General features: G+C 39.2%; 1 protein-coding gene across 10 annotated transcripts in view; it reads left to right on the top strand.

Moving 5' to 3' along the window:
* MAP7 (microtubule associated protein 7) overlaps positions 1-20616 on the top strand; it is a 178008-nt gene that overhangs the window by 66113 nt on the left and 91279 nt on the right. Inside the window, exon 1 of one of the 10 annotated variants that reach the window (XM_078447361.2) lies at positions 6646-6779. The exons of the other annotated variants lie outside the window; for them this stretch is intronic. Coding sequence (XP_078303487.2) covers positions 6758-6779 — 22 coding nt within the window. The 5' untranslated portion in view covers positions 6646-6757. Of the gene's footprint in view, positions 1-6645; positions 6780-20616 lie in introns of those variants that run through there. 10 annotated transcript variants of the gene reach the window in all.

Below are 20616 nucleotides of genomic sequence, written 5' to 3'. Positions count from 1 at the left end.
TCCGTGTAATTACCCCTAAACTACTGTGCCTCCTTGCAGGTGCCACAAGAAAGCTGGTTATAGCCTGGGACATATCTGTAGTGGGACAGGAAGAAGGTTGAGAGGGTTTCATTACTGGTATGATGAAAAGGTATCAAAGTAAGATAAACTATCTCTTATTAGTTTGGTAAAATGTAGAGTTTTGGCCATTCCTGTGAAGCATAGAACAGAACGGAAAATTACTTCTGCAATTTGAGGTCAGCATACAGGACTCCAGGGTTATGTAAATGTGGATTTTAAGAAACAGACAAACATGTTGTGCAATTTTCAAGAACACATTCTTGGGAGACTATAGATGCTGGAGAGGGTGTGGAGAAACAGGAACCCTCTTGCACTGTTGGTGGGAATGCAAACTGGTGCAGCCACTCTGGAAAACAGTGTGGAGGTTCCTCAAAAAATTAAAAATTGATCTACGCTATGACCCAGCAATAGCACTGCTAGGAATTTACCCAAGGGATACAGGAGTGCTGATGCATAGGGGCACTTGTACCCCAATGTTCATAGCAGCACTTTCAACAATAGCCAAATTACGGAAAGAGCCTAAATGTCCATCAGCTGATGAATGGATAAAGAAGATGTGGTTTATACATACAATGGGATACTACTTGGCAATGAGAAAGAATGAAATATGGCCTTTTGTAGCAACGTGGATGGAACTGGAGAACTTTATGCTAAGTGAAATAAGTCACACAGAGAAAGACAGATACCATATGTTTTCACTCTTATGTGGATCTTGAGAAACTTAACAGAAGACCATGGGGGAGGGGAAGGGGGAAAAAAAAGTTACAGAGAGGGAAGGAGGCAAACCACGAGACTCTTAAAAACTGAGAATAAACTGAGGGTTGATGGGGGGTGGGAGGGAGGGGAAAGTGGGTGATGGGCATTGAGGAGGGCACCTTTTGGGATGAGCACTGGGTGTTGTATGGAAACCAATTTGACAATAAATTTCATATTAAAAAAAAAGAAAAGGAAAATAAAACATTGTTGCATGGAATCCACTTTTTACAGAACTGACTGACCTGCTCCGATAACCAGCTTGTGCACCTTCTGTCACTCTCCAGGGCACTACAAAGTGGAAGCTAAAAAGCAGCTTCTTCCTTTTTCCAGCATCCTCTGGGGACTGTCTAAAGGAAAAAGAGTGGAGTAAGATAACTTTTGGGAAGGAAAGTAAAACAGAGTGCTAGGTACGTTATAAATGTTGAAATCAACAAATTACCTCCCAAAGCTACACTCACTACTCCTTGAACACAGAGGAAATGGAAAAAATCAACAATTAAGAGTAAGATGGGGGGTGGTGTCTGGAGATAGTGACATATTGCAATGTTCCTCAACTGACATTGTGGTTAGGAGCAAGTTGCCATGGGATTTGAAGCAGTTCAGAAGTCTTCAAGTAAGACCCATCATGATCAAAATCAGTGTATGGCAGACAGTCTAAATGAACTGGGTCTTTTAATTAATTACGCGTACCAAATCGGGATGGTTTTTAGCTTTTAAAAATTTCAGCGAAACTTAAGTTCCTTTATAAATTGAATCTCTGCTTTTACTTTTCCATAAACAAAATCTGTTTCTTACTATTTGCCTTCTGAAATAGCAATAGCCACGGTCCAAACATTTTATATTAAACACCAAATTTGACCAAACACCCAGAGTTTTTAAACTGCGCCATTTTGATAATTGTGATAATCAAATCTAGTATATGTGATTTTTTTAATGCAAAATATTTGCAGATATTCAGGAAAAGATTTTAAATTCTTACAAATAATGAGAATACTCTCTACATACTAAATGCTTTTCTGGTCTAAGGACTTAGCCTGTCCATGTTCTTCAAACTATTGATAGAACCACTAGATTTTCGTCTACACATTTATATATTCATTCATATACTTGTTATTACATGCACACACACACACCCCTCTGAGGTTTTCTAAGGAGTGCAAAACAATGTTGGATCACAGTTTTCTGTGGAATAAAGCTTTGTTTAAAAAAAAAAGCAGATGCAGCTTAACATCTTATTAACATAAGAACTGTTGTTTTATAAGAACTGTTGTTGTTGTTGTTTTTCCTGTTAGTAGCCAAAGTTGAGGAAAAATAAGAAAAACAAAGAGGAAGCAGGGTGAGTAAATAGCACATTTGATGAGGGTGTCCTCACCTTGTCAAGGCAAGGTGCTCTGAGGTGTTAAGGGTGACAGTGGGGACGCAGATGGGAGCAAAGAGCTAGTGAACCAACCATCATCTCTTCTACAGAGCAATTTTAGGAAGCCTCTGAGGGACGCAGGTAGTCAATGAACAGGAATTGAGGGAGTTGACAAAAGGGAAGAGGCTGGATTCCTCAGAGTCATGGCAAACTGTTCTGTAATCAAGTTGGTAATTCACCAACTGTGCCATTACGAAATATTTACCGTGTTTTATACTGAGGATTATTATGTAATATAAATAAAGAAATATTAATTTCCCTTTAATGTTTTAGGATTTATGTATTTATTACTTTTTGTAAATTATTATATTTTAAAACGGATTTCCATTCCCTTAAATCTGAATTACAAACTGTCATTTCTGCCTTCATTTACCGGCCAGTATCCTGCACTGGTACTGTTTTGCTATGTATTAAAAATGAAACCAAAAATGAACGGGTACGCTGAGGCCTTAATTTTGAGAAAATAAGAACAGTGATATGTGGGGTTAGAAATGGGCCTCTTTCTAAGGTAGTTACCGTGCAGTTACAGTTTGAGATGAGATGTCATTGACGGTGCCCCCTGCTCCACATGCTGGGGCACAGACGTCTCCTTGAGCCACTTGTCGCATTAAAACCCTTTATTCTCTTTCCTCCCTTGTTAGCATTCAGCTGTTTTTCTGGATGAATGCGCCACCATTTAGTTCCAAACTCTTGTTCCTAAGGGAAGAGTGGCACACTGTCTCCACACAATGTCACCTCCTGTCCTCCCTGCCTGTCTTCTCTCCTCGTGGTACCAGCCCTTTCCCGTCATCAGGCGACCCTAGCCTCGTGCTTCCTGGCTGCTCGGAAGTGAGAAGTCACCTACTTAGGGTGCTGATGCTGTAGGAGGTCATGGTGTAGGGATTAGGCTTCTAGTTCAACAAGTTACTCCCTTGTAGAAATCGGAGTCCGCATCTATAAAATTGACATGATAACAGGGTTGTTGTGAGATTAGACCAGTTCCTGTGTGTTGTATATGCTGTGCCACTCTTTGGAAGAATCTTCTCCTCCCCTCATCTGGCTACTTCCTATGGGTAAAGGCCCTGAGAATAATGTCTGACGTATAATAGATCAAGAGTTCAATTTTTTTTTTTTTAATGTTTATTTCTGAGAGAGACACTGCAAGCGGGAAAGGGGCAGAAAGAGAGGGAGACACAGAATCCAAAGCCGGCTGCAGGCTCCCAGCTGATAGCACAGAGCCTGATGTGGAGCTCGAACTCAGGAACCGTGAGATCGTGACCTAAGCCAAAGTTGGACACATACCTGACTGAGGCACCCAGGTGCCCCAAAAGATCAGGAGTTTAAGCGGTTGCTTTTATTTACCATGGCATGGGGGGAAGGAATCTGTGCTTCGTAAGGCAGGCTTTTCTTCCGTTACCCCTACTCTTTCCTAACAATGTCAGCTGTGCACACAGCTGGTCAGTATGGAAGGATGGATGTGATGGCAGGGATGGGCACTGTGGAGAATTTCTGAGGAAATTGGATGGAAAGTAGAAATAGAAGAGGCTTAGGGAAAGTAGCCAGGTGAGGGGAGAAGATTCTTCCAGGGAGTGGCGGCAGCGTGTTCGACACTGATCATGTGAGGAGAACCAAGTTCAGGGAAACACCACCGACCACAGCCGTCCGTAAGGCCAGAGAGGAGGCTTCCAGATAGACCCGTAGCAGGCTGTCCTGCCGGAGTGTGGTGAGAAAGACAGCTGTGAGGTCCTGGAGACCTGCTGGTCTTTCGTGCCAAGGGGGCTGGAGTTTATCCTGGGGAAACTGAGGCATTCAAAGAAGTTACACGATCATATTTGCATTATAGAAATGTTAGTGTCATGGCTGTGTCAGCGACTGGTTTTGTGGGCTCAACACTTGGAAGGCCATCCATAGGCCAGTTAGGAGACTCTCGTGACAACTTCCTGTTCCCTCAGAAGTTCTACTAATCTCCCATCAACTGGGAAACAGATCACCAAGCTAGTTACATTTGAGTCTGAAATATGAATACAGGTTCTGAGGGAGGGAATGATAGGTTTTTTAAATTTGTGAATGGGAATTACTTTTTGTTTGATAAATTCCCAGTTCCTGTCTTCTGTTTAGATCAGCTGTCAGGTGAGTTAGAGTCTCACTCTTAATATTAATGGAGCCCTACTGAATATATGGGTGTAGAATTATGGGAAAGTTGATATTTTAATAACAGGCCTCAAAAGTTCCTGAAATTAAAGCCAATACAGTCCTTTGGTTACTGCTTATTACTTCCTCATGAATTTCGTTGCTCCGATTAGGCAGAATTGGAGAATTCTTCTACTTCTTCAGAAATTCAGGCAGTCTTTGAATATTACTTATACCCCAGCCATTCTACCAAACATGACCACAGAGAAGTTTGTGAGGCATGGTCTGTGGCTTCCAGTCCCAGTGTAGCAGACGTGGACCCACCTTTCCTGTTGTGTCCGTCTCCTATCTCCCTTGCAGCATTAAGGTCTACTGGAAAAAAACAAAAAAAACCAGTGCATCAGTTGGAAGACATGGGGGACATAAACAGACACATAGCAGAAGAAGATGGCCTGCTATCCAGCACCCTCCTGCAGGAGCCGGGCTCGGAGGGGAAGCAAGGGGGAAGGTCACCATTGATTTGGAGCCACTAGAGCTGTGATTTTTTTTTTTAAAACCAAGGGTAATTTTGCCCCCATCTCCCCTCCCTTCCAGGGACATTTGGCCATGCCTGAAGACATTTTATTTATTTATTTATTTATTTATTTAAATGTTTATTTTTTGAGAGAAAGAGAAACAGTGTGAATGGGGGAGGGGGAAAGAGAGAGAGACAGAGAGAGAGAGACAGAATCCGAAGCAGGCTCCAGGCTCTCAGCTGTCAGCACAGAGCCCGATGTGGGACTTGAACTCATGAACCGGCAGATCATGACCTGAGCCGAAGTTGGGCGCTTAGCTGACTGAGACACCCAGGTGCCCCTGAAGAAACATCTTGATCATCTTCGCTCTGGGTGTGGGTGGTGGTGGTGGTGGTGCTGTTAGCATATACGGTATGTCCTAGAATGCTGCTAACCATCCTGCAGTGTCCTGCAAATCTTCCTCCCCTTCCCCTGCCCCTCACATCAAAGATTATCCCGTCTAAAATACCAGTAGTACGAGGGTTGAGAAACTTTGCACTAGAGGTGTTGTCTATATGGGCTGTGTTTGGAAATGTAAGCATCTGGTTGGGGGAAATGGTGGTACTTAGGCAGCCTTGGAGATGTTGGGGTGGTGCTGGACTACAACTGACATTGCATGGCTCTTAGTAGTTTCTAGTTCTTGGGGCATTAAAACAGGTTGATTGCCAAGTCCAGTGGGTGCCTGACCCTCAAACCTCTTAGAAATCCTCTGTGTCTAGTTTCTTTAGTGGGTCAAGTCCTGCTACTCAGGAAGGATTAAAAGCTTGTATTTTCTTCTAGAAATTGTATTTCCTTCTTCAAATGGGACCAGTTGCTCACCCACATTCATTCAGTTCATTGATTTTAATCAAAGTATTCTGGCCCCCATGGCACATGTGTTTAAATCGTATAAGGGCCCAGGAAGGACTTGACCCTTTTTCCTCAGTTTCCCCTCTTTGCCCTTAGACAAAAGCCATTCTTAAGATAAGTCTAAGGTAAAACTGTGATAGACATTTTGAGTCCAGTGTTTGCAGTGTAATTTATCACTGGCTTTTTCTTAAAAAAAAAAAAAAGAGAAGTATAGGTCCCCAGAATTTATCTAGAAGTAATTTTGAAAACTTCAGCATTTATATTCATTGACTGTTCCTCTCCTCTGTGAAGACCTTCAGAATTTCCCAAACTTGCTAAAGCGAGTCAGTCTGTTGGAAACTTCTGAAGAGAAGCAAAACTTCATTTCACGCGGCCTTTCATCAGCTCCATGCCTATTCTCAGGGAAGGGAGAAGAACAGAGGTCTCTCTGCCTGACTGACCCTAAGTGAGCGCCTTTTCAGATGCCTTTGGTATGGGAACAAAATCAGCCATAATCTTCAGGGTTTTAAATGTCATTTTCGATACATCAGGAGACCAAAAGGCAGAAAAGTCTGGGAAAATAATAAATAACACTTAGATGGTTTGGGAAAGCAATTAGGTTTTTAATTATGTGCTTAACGCACATCCTGTTTGGGGCCCCAGCTGAGTTTGAATCCTTGTGCTTGAACTGATGTTTAGCAACCATTTCTTAACCAGGAAGGGCCTCCCCGACTCCCAGCCCACACCCATTTGAGCTTCACTGGCTCTTTTGAACAGAAGCCATTCTCACTTTTTACTTGGTTCAGTGAACAAGGTTACTGTGTAAAAGCAGTGTCTGTGGAGCTGTGGGTCTCACTGCCCTTGTGCCTTCCCCCCCGCCCCCAAGTGTACCTCAAGCTGTGTGAGGCGGAATACTTAGGATGATTAAAAGGGCCCTTCACTGATGATTTGGTGTTTGCCTGGCTGAGGAGCTCAAAGCAAGAAGACGGAGACATGCAGCCATGTTGCAGCCTATTCCAGAAAGGAATTTAGGATGGGGGACCCTAAGCCAGAATGTAAGTTCTTGGACTCAGTCAGGAAATTCAGGAGCCAGGCAATCTTTACACTGATTTTTAACACTTAAAACAGGCAACCATACACAGTAGAAAATGTTTTGTTTGGGGGGGAAGAAACGTGCCGATTTTAATGTTCTTAGAGGAAGGAGTGGGAATTGTAATTAAATAGGATGATTTTTGTTTTTTATGTTCTATAGATGATGGGTATCTACTTCTGTCTACGTTGTCCTGGAGCCATGGGACAGTTTCTGTGAACATTATGGGCAAACTATCATTATTCTCCCTTTTCCGTGTTCCTACTTTTTTTTTTTTCTTTTGGGAAAACCCAAAATGAAAGCCCTGACATTTCCTAGAGTCTCCTTAAAGTGCAGATCTGGGCCATCGCAAGCTGCACACACGCTTGTGCTGCCGTCCAAAGAAAATTTTAGCACGTAATTTATTGATGATTTCTCTCTCTCTCTCTCTCTCTCTCTCTCTTTTTAAACATTTGACATGTTTTTAAGTAATCTCTACCCCCAACGTGGGGCTCGGATTCATGACCCTGAGATCAAGAGTCACATACTCTACCAACTGAACCAGCCAGCCAGCCAGCCAGGCGCCCCTGATGATTTCTTAATGCTCTTAATATTTGTATCTGGATCAGATCAGGAGAATTTGGGGAAATGATTGTTTTTCTATTTAGAGGGGTATATTTGGAAAGTTCTGTTTTTTCCTGCTTGAAAAGAAAAATCTTATTTCCCTTGCCTACCTTTTGGTTTCTTTGTTTTTGTTTTTGTTGTTGTTGTTGTTTTAAATCAAACATTGCCTATATTTCCCTTTTGGATTTCTCTTCACCAGAATGCTTTCATTTCCTCAACACGTAAACAGTGACTCACATGGGCTTTTACAGACAAAACTATAGGCATTGGAATCTTATTAGTACCTGTTGGGGTTATTTTTATCCCCCTATTTTCTTCTCTAGAAGTTTCTTGATGTAGACGTTTTATCAAATTTTATTTTTCAGAACAATAAAGATGCTTTACTCACTAAATTACTTGCCCTTACAAAATATTATGTATCTTCATTTTCATAGGTAACATTTGTAAATTTTGTCATAAAAATACATCTGATCTAGGAAAGAAAGGTTATATATAGTGTCAGTATCCAGTAACCATTAGGAGATGGAGTGTGGTGTGTATAAATGATTTGCTTTTGGTATTTTAGGATTATAAAATGAGTCAGAGTGGCATACTAGATATATCTTTGTAGCTAGATCTGACTTTTCCTTTTACCTTTGACACTTAATAGCTCTGTGACTTCAGACAAGGTATTTATATTCTATAAGTGTGTTGGTATCATTACACAATGAGAATTATCTCTAATTTGCAGGATTGTATGTACTTGAAAGAAGTAAAATGCCTTACTTAATGCCCAGTTCCCCAGAAAAAAAAATATCAGTGTTATTAATGTGTGTATTAACTCATTTTCTGTTCCATTAACTCACTTTCCAATTCATTTTGTACTTAATGACTATTTTTTGGAGACCTATCTTTCTGTGTGGAAAGCATATTTATGTATAGTACTGAAGTATTAGGATTAGACATAGTCGCACACACAATAAGCACTGATTTCCATAATGAATTATTCAAGTGTGATAAAATAAGATTGCGTCAATCAAATGAAACTCAGGTTACTCAGTAAGAAAATAGGAAAAATGTCTCTGTACACTCCGTGGCATCCGCTCCGCTCATTCATGAAAGCCCACACAGCTGTGGGAACAGAACCTGTTGTCGACATCAAGCTGCTATGGAATAACTGTAGGAGTTATGAGTGACCCCCCCCCCCCCGCCCGCCAGACAAAAACTGTTCTCTGTAATTATCCGACCTATCCTCACCTTCGCACTTATCATTGTCTGATGTAATAATGTGTACTGTGTTCCCACGCTGCGATGTATGCTTGATGGCAGCAGGGAGTTTTGTCGGTCTCGTTCACTGCAACGGCACCTGCCAACCTAATCAATCTATCGAGTTAATGCATCAGTCCCTAGTCTGCAGTAGGGCCACGCCTACTCTTTATAAAACACACAAGGTAACAAAATCGAGGATACAGTTTTATAGCTAAAATAAAGAGCCTCATAAAAGCACTAGCAGTTTGTTCCAACTTTTGGAAGAAAGGAAAAAGTCAGCACGAAATGTTACCATCTTCTGTTACAGATGATTAACGGTGTCCCAAGCAGAACAGAAAACGAAAAAGTTTACTTCCTTTGTGAAAAGTAATTAAAGTACGGACTCTAGTGAAATAATTTTGTGATAAAAGGCCAGGTCAAAGGCGAAATAAGCTCTTTCCCCTAAGCCCCGGGCAAGGTCCGTGGTCTGCTCCAGAGAGATAGCCCCTTCCACACACTCAGTGCTGTTCAACACACCCTGGCAAACTCAAGCTCCTTCACCAGGAATTTTATGTTGGCATATTTTTTAAAAGCTACAAGTCATGTTAAATGAGGCTTTCGAAAAACACTAGCCATTCTCAAAGTTACAGTGAATCTATACTTCTATGAAGAAGATAAAATGTTGTACTTTAGAGTCAAAATGCCAGGTTTCCACTCACTCACTCTTTTTTTTATTATTTATTTTTTTAAAATTTACATCCAAGTTAGTTAGCATATGGTGCAACAGTGATTTCAGGAGTAGATTCCTTAATGCCCTTACCCATTTAGCCCATCCCCCCTCCCATAACCCCTTCAGCAACCCTCAGTTTGTTCTCCATATTTATGAGTCTCTTCTGTTTTGTCCCCCTCCCTGTTTTGATATTATTTTTGCTTCCCTTCGGTTCATCTGTTTTGTATCTTAAATTCCTCATATGAGTGAAGTCATATGATATTTGTCTTTCTCTAAGTTTGCTTGGCATAATACCCTCTAGTTCCATCCATGTAATTGCAAATGGCAAGATTTTTTTTTTGTTTTGATTGCGAAGTATACTCCATTGTATACATATATACCACATTTTCTTTATCCATTCATCTGTTGATGGACATTTGGGTTCTTTCCATACTTTGCCTATTGTCAATAGTGCTGCTATAAACATCGGGGTGCATGTGCCCCTTCAAAACAGCATACCTATATCCCTTGAATATACACCTAGTAGTGCAATTGCTGGGTCTTAGGGTAGTTCTATTTTTAGTTTTTTGAGGAACCTTCATACTGTTTTCCAGAGTGGCTAGGGCACCAGCTTGCATTGCCACCAACAATGCATAAGAGCTCCTCTTTCTCCACATCCTCGCCAACATCTGTTGTTGCCTGAGGTGTTAATGTTTGCCATTCTGACAGGTGTGAGGTGGTATCTCCTTGTGGTTTTGATTTGTATTTCCCTGATGATGAGTGATGTGGAGCATTTCTTCATGTGTCGGTTGGCCATCTGGATGTCTTCTTTGGAGAAGTGTCTATTCACGTCTTTTGCCCATTTCTTCCCTGGATTATTTGCTTTTTGGGTGTTGAGTTTGCGAAGTTCTTTATAGATTTTGGATACTAACCCTTTATCTGATAAGTCATTTGCAAATACCTTCTCCCATTCCGTCGGTTGCCTTTTAGTTTTGCTGATTGTTTCCTTTGCTGTGCAGAAGCTTTTTATTTTGCTGAGGTCCCAATAGTTCATTTTTGCTTTTGTTTCCCTTGCCTCTGGAGATGTGTTGAGTAAGAAGTTGCTGTGGCCAAGGTCAAAGAGGTTTTTGCCTGCTTTCTCCTTGAGGATTTTGATGGCTTCCTGTCTTACATTGAGGTCTTTAATCCATTTTGAGTTTATTTTTGTGTATGGTGTAAGAAAGTGGTCCAGATTCATTTTTCTGCATGTCGCTGACCAGTTTTCCCAGCACCATTTGCTGAAGAGACTGTCTTTATTCCATTGGATATTCTTTCCTGCTTTGTCAAAGATTAGTTGGCCATATGTTTGTGGGTCCATTTCTGGGTTCTCTATTCTTTTCCATTGATCTGAGTGTTTGTTTTTGAGCCACACACTCACTCTTACACTGTTTGTGTGACCACAGGCAAATCCCAATTGACCTTTCTAAGCCTCTTTTCCCTCCTCTAAAGGGCAACAGTCATGCCTGCCTTAATCAAGTTAAGATGGTCAAGTAAGTTAATACCCAAGAAAGTGATTTATAATCCATAAAGCAAATTATACAGTGGTACTTGAAGATATACTAAAAAACAGTGCAAGCTATTTTCTTAAATGAAAAATTTAATCACTTTATGACTATATATATATTCTGTATTTGTCAAAGTATCATTAATTAGGGGAGGAAAAACCCACCAAAACAGTAAGAAGACCAAGGTACAGTTTTTAATGCCAAGGTACAGTTTTTAATACATATATATGTGTGTGTATATGTGTGTGTGTGTGTGTGTGTGTGTGTGTGTGTGTATACATATATATATTTAAATTTAGAAAACATTGTGGCATAGTGGCTAAGATACTAGATTTTAAAGCCAAACTGATGATGATTTTACCCATGATTTAGCTATATATGTCAGACAAATTTCTTAACTTTTTGAGCCTTGGCTTCCTTCTCTCAATGGTGGGGAGAATATTACCTCAATGCAGGCTTACTATGAGGAATAAATTGAATGAGACCAAGTGCTTAAAGCATCTAGTACAGTCTGGAACAAAATAGATGTTTAATAAATGGTGATTGTGTTTGTGGTTCTTGATTCTTTATAAATATCATTGAGTATATGATTTGTTTCTTAAATCATATGGTACCAAACTTTTAAAATCTATTAGTTAGCCACTATTACTATATATGAAAATCTACTAGAAATTTTCCTAGAGAAAATGATCCTCTAATTTTCCATAACTTCCACTTTTCTGGGCCTGAGGATATTTAGATTAAGTAGCCTTTGAAACAAGAGTCAGTACAATTAAATTTTCCAAAAGCTATCATTCACTCACCTAAACCTCCTGAGATCTCAAAGTATGTTAGGTAGAATTTAACTTATCCTTCTGTAACAAAACACAGATGTTCATAAAGGGTGTCTCAAGGACAGAAATTAAAAATTCTCTGAGAAATGCGTGTTGCTCGTGAATCTCCTATGCTCTCCAGCCAGAGTTGCTCAAGTTTAAACATAAAAATCTGCTGGATATGTTCTAGCATGAAATAGAATGAAAGGCTGGGGGGAAACTTTCATCAACAAGAAGGGCATGAGGGTAGTAATGCATATTGTCATACAACCTAAAGGTGTGTAAGTTCCAAGATTGACTTTATTTAGTCTGAGATGCACATCTATTAAAAGTCACCAATCCTTCTCAGAGCATTTCAACTGAGTTATTGTCTGGTGAATGATCTCTGAACTAAAGTTTTCGTACTGAATTACCAGCATTGGGATACTGTCTTGACAGTGTAATTTACTTTTCTTATCAGAACTTCAAGGTGACATAAATAAATAAATTTCAGTTGAACTATAAACCAATTTCAAAACTTAGGTTAAGTTTTTAATATATGGGAATCAATTCTCCATTAGAAAGTAGTTTCCTACAACGACCTTTTCTATTTAAAAAGATCATGCCATAATCCATTTCTGGATTGTAATCTGCTGGGTGATATAAATGAATTCTTAGTATCTTATCACAGACAGAATAAAATAATGTTGCCTGAACAGCAAGTAACATGTGACATGTGATGAAAGACCAAGAAGGTAAAGTTAATATTTAAGCTTTAATCCACTATTGGCAGTGCAACGTTGTCCTGTTTTTCTGTAACACAAGAGCTCTAAAGTACGGTCAAAGATTAACATTTTTATATAACATTTTATGAAGACTTCTTTGAATATTTGAATTTTGTGTTTTCTGGTAACCAAAATACATAATTTAAATATATAAGTATTTAAGTTTAATGTTTTTATAATAAAATGCTATCAATACTAGCCAAAGGTCATGGTCAGGGTGAAAAATAAAACAAGTATGTCGCCCAATAATTTTAGTTGGATTACAAAATTATCAAGAACTAAGTGAAAGCTGTTCAACATGCATGAAGTATGTCTGCATATGTGAGAGTTTTCTTAGTTCTCAAACACATGGAGTTTGGCATATTAAATATTCTTAAGTACATTCTTAAATATTTATGTATTAAATATTTTTACATGTATATAGTGAGTATTAGGAATAAGATGGGGCCCTTGTACTACAGCATCTCAGCTGCTCAGCTGTAGCTCAGCTTTGCGTGGTGTTTTAGAGTTTTCATGTAAATTATATAATCTGTAACCAATAGCAGCTGAGTTAACTAAAATTCTGCTGTAGAAACCTAAGAAAGACACACACCTGAGAATACATGAAATGGAAATGATGTGGTTCGATCCGGTGTAGAAGAGGGCTGTGTTCTTCAGGAACTATTAAATCAATTGTGCTGTAGGCTTCAAGCAGTTAGTTTTCTGAAATGGATCTTTGCTGTATGTCACTACACCTAATTAAACAGCAATTCCACAGCTACCTCCTAGCAACAGATGTGTTAAATGGTCCCATGATGACGGGTGAGGCTGGGTTCTCCCAAGTCACAGCTCAGGAGATTTTAAGTTTGCTTGTATAGGATATCTCACTCATCCTACTGTGCTTTGCAGATATTGTTTGTTTTTTTTAAATTGGAGGTTTCTGGCAATCCAGCACGTTGGTCAGTGCCATTTTCCCAGCAGCATTTGCTCAGCCCTCATGTCTCTCTTCCAGTTCAGTGTGGTAATTCTTGCAATAATTCAGACTTTTTCATTATTATATTTGTCATGGTGATCTGTGATCAGTGACCTTTGGTGTTACTATTATAGTTGTTTTGGGATACCACAAACTGCCCCCACACAAGATGGCGAGCTTGGAAGATAAATGGGGGTGTTCTGACTGCTCCACAACCAGCCATTCCCTCGTCTCTCTCCCCCTCCTTGGGCCTCCCTATTCCCTAAGACAGAACATATTGAAATTAGGCCAATTAATAACCCTACAATGGTCTCTAATTGTTCAAGTGAAAAGAAGAATCACATGTCTTTCACTTTAACTCAAAAGCTAGAAGTGGTTATGCTTAGTGAGGAAGGCATTTTGAAAGCTGAGAGCAGCCAAAAGCTAGGACTCTTGTGCCAAACAGCAAAGTTGTGAATGCAAAGGAAAAGTTATTTTTTGTTTTTTAATTTTTTTTCTTGTTTATTGTTTTTTATTATTTTTGAGAGAGAAAGTGCAAGCAGGTGAGGGGCAGAGAGAGAGGGAGATCGAGGTTCTGAAGCGGGCTCTGGGCTGACAATTGGAACTCACGAACTGTGAGATCATGACCTGAGCCGAAGTTGGACGCTTAACTGACTGAGCCACCCAGGTGCCCCAAAGGAAATTTCTTGAAGGAAATTAAAAGTGCTACTCCAGTGAACACATGAATGATAAGAAAGCAAAACCACTTTATGCTGATACAGAGAAAATTTTAATGGCCTGGGTAGAAGATCAAACCAGCCACAACATTCCCTCAAGCCAAAGCCTAATCCCAAGAAAGGTCTTAACCCTCATCAGTTCTGAGAGAGGTGAGAAAGCTGGAGAAGAAAAGTTTGCTGCTAGGGGCACCTGGGTGACTCAGTCGGTTGAGCATCCGACTTTGGCTCAGGTCATGATCTCACAGTTCATGGGTTCGAGCCCCACGTTGGGCTCTGTGCTGACAGCTCAGAGCCTGGCTCCTGCTTCAGATTCTGTGTCTCCCTCTCTCTGCCCCTTCCCTGCTCGCATTCTGTCTCTCTCTCTCTCAAAAATAAATAAACCTTAAAAAAGCAAAAAGTTTGCTGTTAGCAGAGACAGGTGCATGAGGCTTAAGGGAAGAAGCCATTCCCATAACATAAAAGTGCAAGATGAAGCAGCAAGTGCTGGTGTAGAAGCTGCAGCAAGTTCTCCAGAAGATTTGCTGTGATCATTCATGAAGGTGGCTACACTAAACCAGTTTTTCAGTGTAGATGAAACAGCCTTCTGTTGGAAAAAGACGCCATCTAGGACTTCCTTAGCTAGAGAGAAGTCAGGGCCTGGCTTCAAAGCTTCAAAAGACAGGCTGACTCTCTAGTTAGGAGCTAATGCACCCGGTGACTTTAAGTTGAATCCAGTGCTCACTTAATCATTCCAGATTTCCTAGGGCCCTTAAGAATTACACTAAATCTACTCTGCCTGTGCTCCGTAAATGGAACAAGAAAGCTTGGATGACAGCACATCTGTTTACAACATGATTTACTAAATATTTTAAGCCCACTTTTGAAATCCGATCAGAAAAAAAAAAATTACTTCCAAAATATTACTGCTCATTGACAATGCACCAGTCACCCAAGAGCTCGAATGGAGATGTATGAGATTCACATTGTTTTCATGGCTGCTAACACAACAGCCATTCTGCAGCCCATGGATCAAGGAGTAATTTCAACTTTCAAGTCTTATTATTTACGAAATATGTTTCATAAGGCCATAGCTGCCATAGGTAGTGATTCCTCTGATGGATGTGGGCAAAGTAAACGGAAAACCTTCTGGAAAGGATTCACCATTCTAGATGCCATTAAGAGCATTCATGATTCATGGGAAGAGGCCAAAATATCAACATTAATAGGAGTTTGGAAGTTGATTTCAGTACTCATGGATGACTTTGAGAGGTTCAGGACTCAGTGGAGGAAGTAACTGCAGATGTGATGGAAAGAGCAGGAGAACCAGAATTAGAAGTGGAGCCTGAAGATGGGACTGAATTGCTATAATCCATGATCAAACTTAAATGGATGAGTTGCTTCTTACAGATGAGCAAAGAAAATGGTTTCTTGAGATGAAATCTACTCCTGGTGAAGATGAGGTGAAGATTGTTGAAATGACAAGTAAGGATTTAGAATTATTATGTGAACTTAGTTCATCAAGCAGCAGCAGGGTTTGAGAGGATTGATTTCAGTTTTGGAAGAAAGTCCTGCTATGGGTGAAATGCTATCAACAACATCACATGCTACCAAGAAATTGTTCGTGAAAAGAAGAGTCAATCCATGTAGCAAACTTTATCATTGTCTTATTTTAAGAAATTACCACAGCCACCCCAACCTTCAACAGCCACCACCCTGGGAGTCAACAGCCATCAACATCAAGGCAAGACCCTCCACCAGCAGAAAGATAATGATTCACTGAAAACTCACACAATGTCTAGCATTTTTTAGCGTAAAGTATTTTTTAATTATGGTAAGTACATTGTTTTCTTAGACATAATGCATTGCATACTTTACTACAGTATAGTATAAACATAACTTTTATATGGACTGGGAAACCAGAACATTCATTTAACTTGCTTTGTTGTGATATTGGCTTTTTGTGGTAATCTCAAGTGAACCTGCAAAATCTTTGAGATATGCCCATTGTTTTGAGCATGAAGGATGTGACAGAGGACCCTTCCTACCTACAGGAAATCAGGCAGTCTTTGAAAATGGAAAACAGTAGGAGAGACTCATTTTCTTTTGCTTTCTATGATTCGTAAATGGGATTTTGGTGAAGAATCAGGAAGATGAACTAATTTCTAGTGACAAAAATGTTTATTTTCAATTTTTTTATAAACATGCTTCCTAAGGTTGTTTATATATATAAGGTTGTTTATATATATATATATATATATATATATATATATATATGTATATACATATATATATATGTATATATATATATATATATGTATATATATATATATATATATATGTATATATATAAAATTATCAAAGTCTAACAAAGCATTACAGCGAGTTTGGCACAAGCAGGAAAAATCACCCATAATCCCATCACCTTAATGGAGTCTTCTCAGTTTTCATGTATTTTCATGTATCAGTTTTCATGTATTCAGCATGAATGTGCATATTTATAATTTAATTATTTTCATTAAGGGTTACATTATGAGCATGCATGGTACTGCCTAACTTTTAGTACTTTTATTTTTACTAGTTAAGATAATAACCCAAGGAAGGAATATTCTTGACTATTGGTGCTTTTGAGTTTTTACAGTTGTAAGTGGTTGTTGGGGAGGAAAAACATTTCCTTTACTCTTTTAGGTTAAGTCCCTGAGGGCCTGTGAATTGAACTAACAAAAGACAGATTAACAAGAGAAAAGACACAATTTTTATTTTTACCTGCACAGGAGTTCACAGAAAAGAAAGAAAATTCAAAGAAATGAATTTGGACTCAGGGGCACTTATACCATTTTAACAAAGGAAAGGGGGTTTGGGCTTCAGGGGCTGATAAATTGTGAAGTGACAAGAAAATGGAAAATCTACTGAGAAGATAAGAGTTAACGTAGTAAGGTTTGTTTTTGCAAACTCATCTCCGTGCTGTCTCTGGGGATAAGAGTCACTCTTCTTTTTCTGGTACAGGAAGGGGGGGTGGGTGGTGATCCTGTCACAGGGGAAATTTATGCCCCTGATTTTCGGCAAATGGGGACGGGGGACATAGAGAATTCTTCCTGCATCTGTTGATTCTCAACTGCCTTCAACTCAAAATAATACTTAATGCCAAGGTGGCATCTTTTGGAGTGCCATATGCTGATCCCCTTCGTGGTACACTAATGGGCATCTTTAGGTGTAAGGCTGCCCATGTTGTAGATTATTTCCTTTAGAGATTGTGGAGTTGATCATTTTAGACCTTTTAATGGCAGCAAATAAATGCTGCTGGATTCCTTTCCTAGCGTTATGCCAATTTGCCAGTGTCCTGTAACTCCATTTTAATACTGCCACTTTGCCACTTACAGCTTTTTGCTCCTCATATTTTCAATGCTGCATTTATTTGGAAGTACATGTCTGATATTTCTCTTCTGGGTACACACTAGATGTAACATCAGGAATTGTCTCTTCAAGGACCCAGAAAGGCATAGTTCTAACCATAGGTGAAGCTAGGAGCGATATCCATGTGCTGTGCTTTTAAGGGGTAGCATAACTTGAAGCAGGTGTCTGTTTCCACATTGATCTGTGGGTGAGGGGTCATTGAAGATAGTTTTAAAATTACAAATAGATAGTTTGAGTAGGGTTAAATCTTCATGAGCTATTCACCCCCAAACCCAAATTAACATTTGATTTCCAGTGGGACTAGTGGGTCAAATGATGGATGGATCCTGATGGGTGGGGTGTGGCTCAGCATTTGTGGTTTAGGGTTAGAACTCCAAACTGTTGGAGTTTCTGGCAGCTTGGGAAGATCCTAGGAGCTCCATGCACCTGAGTAGACAGGGAGGGGACCAAGAGACTAACACAAATATTGGAGATAAAGCATTGAAAAGCAGCAATTTTGTTAATATTTTTCATGGTTTCAAAACAAACACAAAACATAAGTGCATGCATACATATATAAATAAACAACTAAAAACACCAGGAAAAAAAACCCAATTAATTTCTCTCCGTGAACACTTAAAATTAAGTGGTCTGCCTTTGTTGATGTAATACCAATTATTAATAGTTTGGGATGAATGCTCTGAAGCTATTTATTCACTTTTTAAAAAAGTTCATTTTATTTTACTAAATTCAGTCAAAATTTTTGACCCAGTGTTCCATATGAACATAAGAATAAGAAAATCTGGGGTTGCCTGGGTGTCTCAGTTGGTTAAGCATCTGACTTGGTTCAGGTCATGATCTCCTGGTTTTCAAGTTTGAGCCCTGCATCAGGCTCTCTGCTGTCAGTGCAGAGTCCGCTTCAGATCCTCTGTCCCCCTCTCCCTCTGTCCCTTCCCTGCTTGTGCTCTCTCTCTCAAAATAAATGAACATTAAAAAAGTGTTTTAAGAAAAGAATAAGAAAACCAAAGTAATTCACCAGAATTTATCTTACAGGAAAGAGAAGGTAAGACTCTTGATGGCTAAAATAATCATAATCATTAAATTTTTCCCGTTTGTGGCTAATGGGAGGAAGTCTGTCTATTCCAACATCTATCTATTCTAATCGCAGGAAGAGCCTCTCCCCAATTACAGCAAGTAATTAGATGGCCTGTTCACTTTCAGAATCCTTAAACTCACTCCTTGCACATTCACTGGATTTTTCAGAAGGCATATTATGATACATGCAAATTGAGAAATTTTGGGGCTGTCCCCATAAGCTGCTTACCACTGGGTTGAATCTTAAGCAATGCATTTGAAAACTCTGAAGCAGCTTCGATTTATTATAAATTAATGACATAGGATGTTCATTAATTATTAAGCTGCATTGAAATATGCTGAATGTTGTTGTACACAGGTTTTACAGTCAATAGATGTCATCAGAATGGTTTGAAATTATCCCCTTGAGAAAAACAGGAAGGATTTTATCACTGTGCATTTGCAGTTGCTTGTTAGTTTTGCAGTAACTTTCAAAAACAGGACATTGATTTATGCTATTTTGCCTCTCCTCTTCCGAGAAAATTTAACCACTTTGGGGGGGGAAAGCCCCCCTATATCTCAAAAAGCTCCTCAAAAAAATATAAGAATTCAGTACTCAAGCTACTGATTTTATACTAACGTATTACATTTTCAATATTTTGGTAAGATAGGTAAAAGTATTCCATGGTGGGAATTACATTCCATTAAAAAATATGCACTTACGATGCAGTAGGGGTAAAGTTATTTAAAAACAAATTAAATGAAGAAACCTCCCCGGAAATGAATTTTGGATTCAGTTGTTTCAGTTATAGTATTTTTCTACCTAGAGTTGTGTGCTGAATTCTGTTGGCGAGAAGGACAAAAGGCTTAACTGAAGCCACAGGGAATTATAGATAGCATGTATTTGGATATTGGGTAGCATGTATAAGGAGGAATGTAGTTATATTCCTCCTTAGAACTGTATTCTTCCCTTTCAGAGCCCTTATCCCAGTCTGTAACCTTCACTAGTGTGATCATTTGGCTAATGCCCAGGTCTCTGTTGCCTGTAAATTCCATGTGGGCAGAGCTATGCCTACTTCTGCCTGCCATTGTGTCCCCAGTGCCTAGCACATGGGATGTAGGTGCTCAGTGGGCAGTGGAATGATGGATGGACTGAGGGGAAGGGGAAGGATTCTTTTGGTCATTCTAAAAGTCCATGAAGTGTTGTTGTTTTTTTAAGATAATACATTAGTTGTGTTTTTCTCAGCAACTGATGGAAAGGGTTGCTTTGCCACTTTTTCGTTCTGCGTCTTATATTTGTCAGGCATTGCTGTAACACCATTTTGAAGAATGGGAATGCTTTACAAGAATTCATTGTCCTTTAACAATTACAGCCTTTTAAAAGGTTTGACTCTCACCATATGAAAGTTGAAATAATAGGGTCGCCAAATGGACCTTATTGCAAATTGAGTTCATATATAAAGATTTTCTAGCACATATCCCAGAGCATTGTTATATATTTCCTAGAATCTGCTCATCTTTCTGAGAAGTCTTAAAACAGCTTCTTGTTTCCAATTGCTTGGACTTCCCTTCCTTTTTATTTTAGTACAGCACCCTGTAAAGGTTTCTGCTTAAGAAAAGTTTTGAGTGGTAATTTTCAGGACAAACTGATATTAAGAGAACAATATTTTTTGCAATTTTCTTAAAGCACCACGTACTTAAGTATTTTTTCAAAATAATGATGCTTTTCAGCCAATATTTGAGGCTTTATTTTGCCTTATTACAGTTTAAAGATTTATCATAAAGTATCAATCTTAGTTGATAATATTAAAACACATCCCTTTATTTCCTGCTCTTACCGCATTGAAAGAAAATAAAGAGAAGCTCTGGGGAAAAAACCAGAAATCTTTAGTTTTAACTTTTTAAAAAATTTGTGTTTTGGGGAAGGTATGTGTGGGCAAGTGTGTTTTACTTTACAGTACCCTGGTTATGGTACAGACTCTTAAGGGTTTGTTTTGCTTGTTTGTTTTAGCTTTGGCTGTTGTTCATTGTA

Source organism: Panthera onca, chromosome B2 (assembly GCF_046562875.1).
Source record: "Panthera onca isolate mPanOnc1 chromosome B2, mPanOnc1 haplotype 2, whole genome shotgun sequence".
Classification (NCBI taxonomy): Eukaryota; Metazoa; Chordata; class Mammalia; order Carnivora; family Felidae; genus Panthera; species Panthera onca.
The sequence above is the reverse complement of the archived record's forward strand: the minus strand, read 5'-3'. Positions and strand labels throughout refer to the sequence as shown.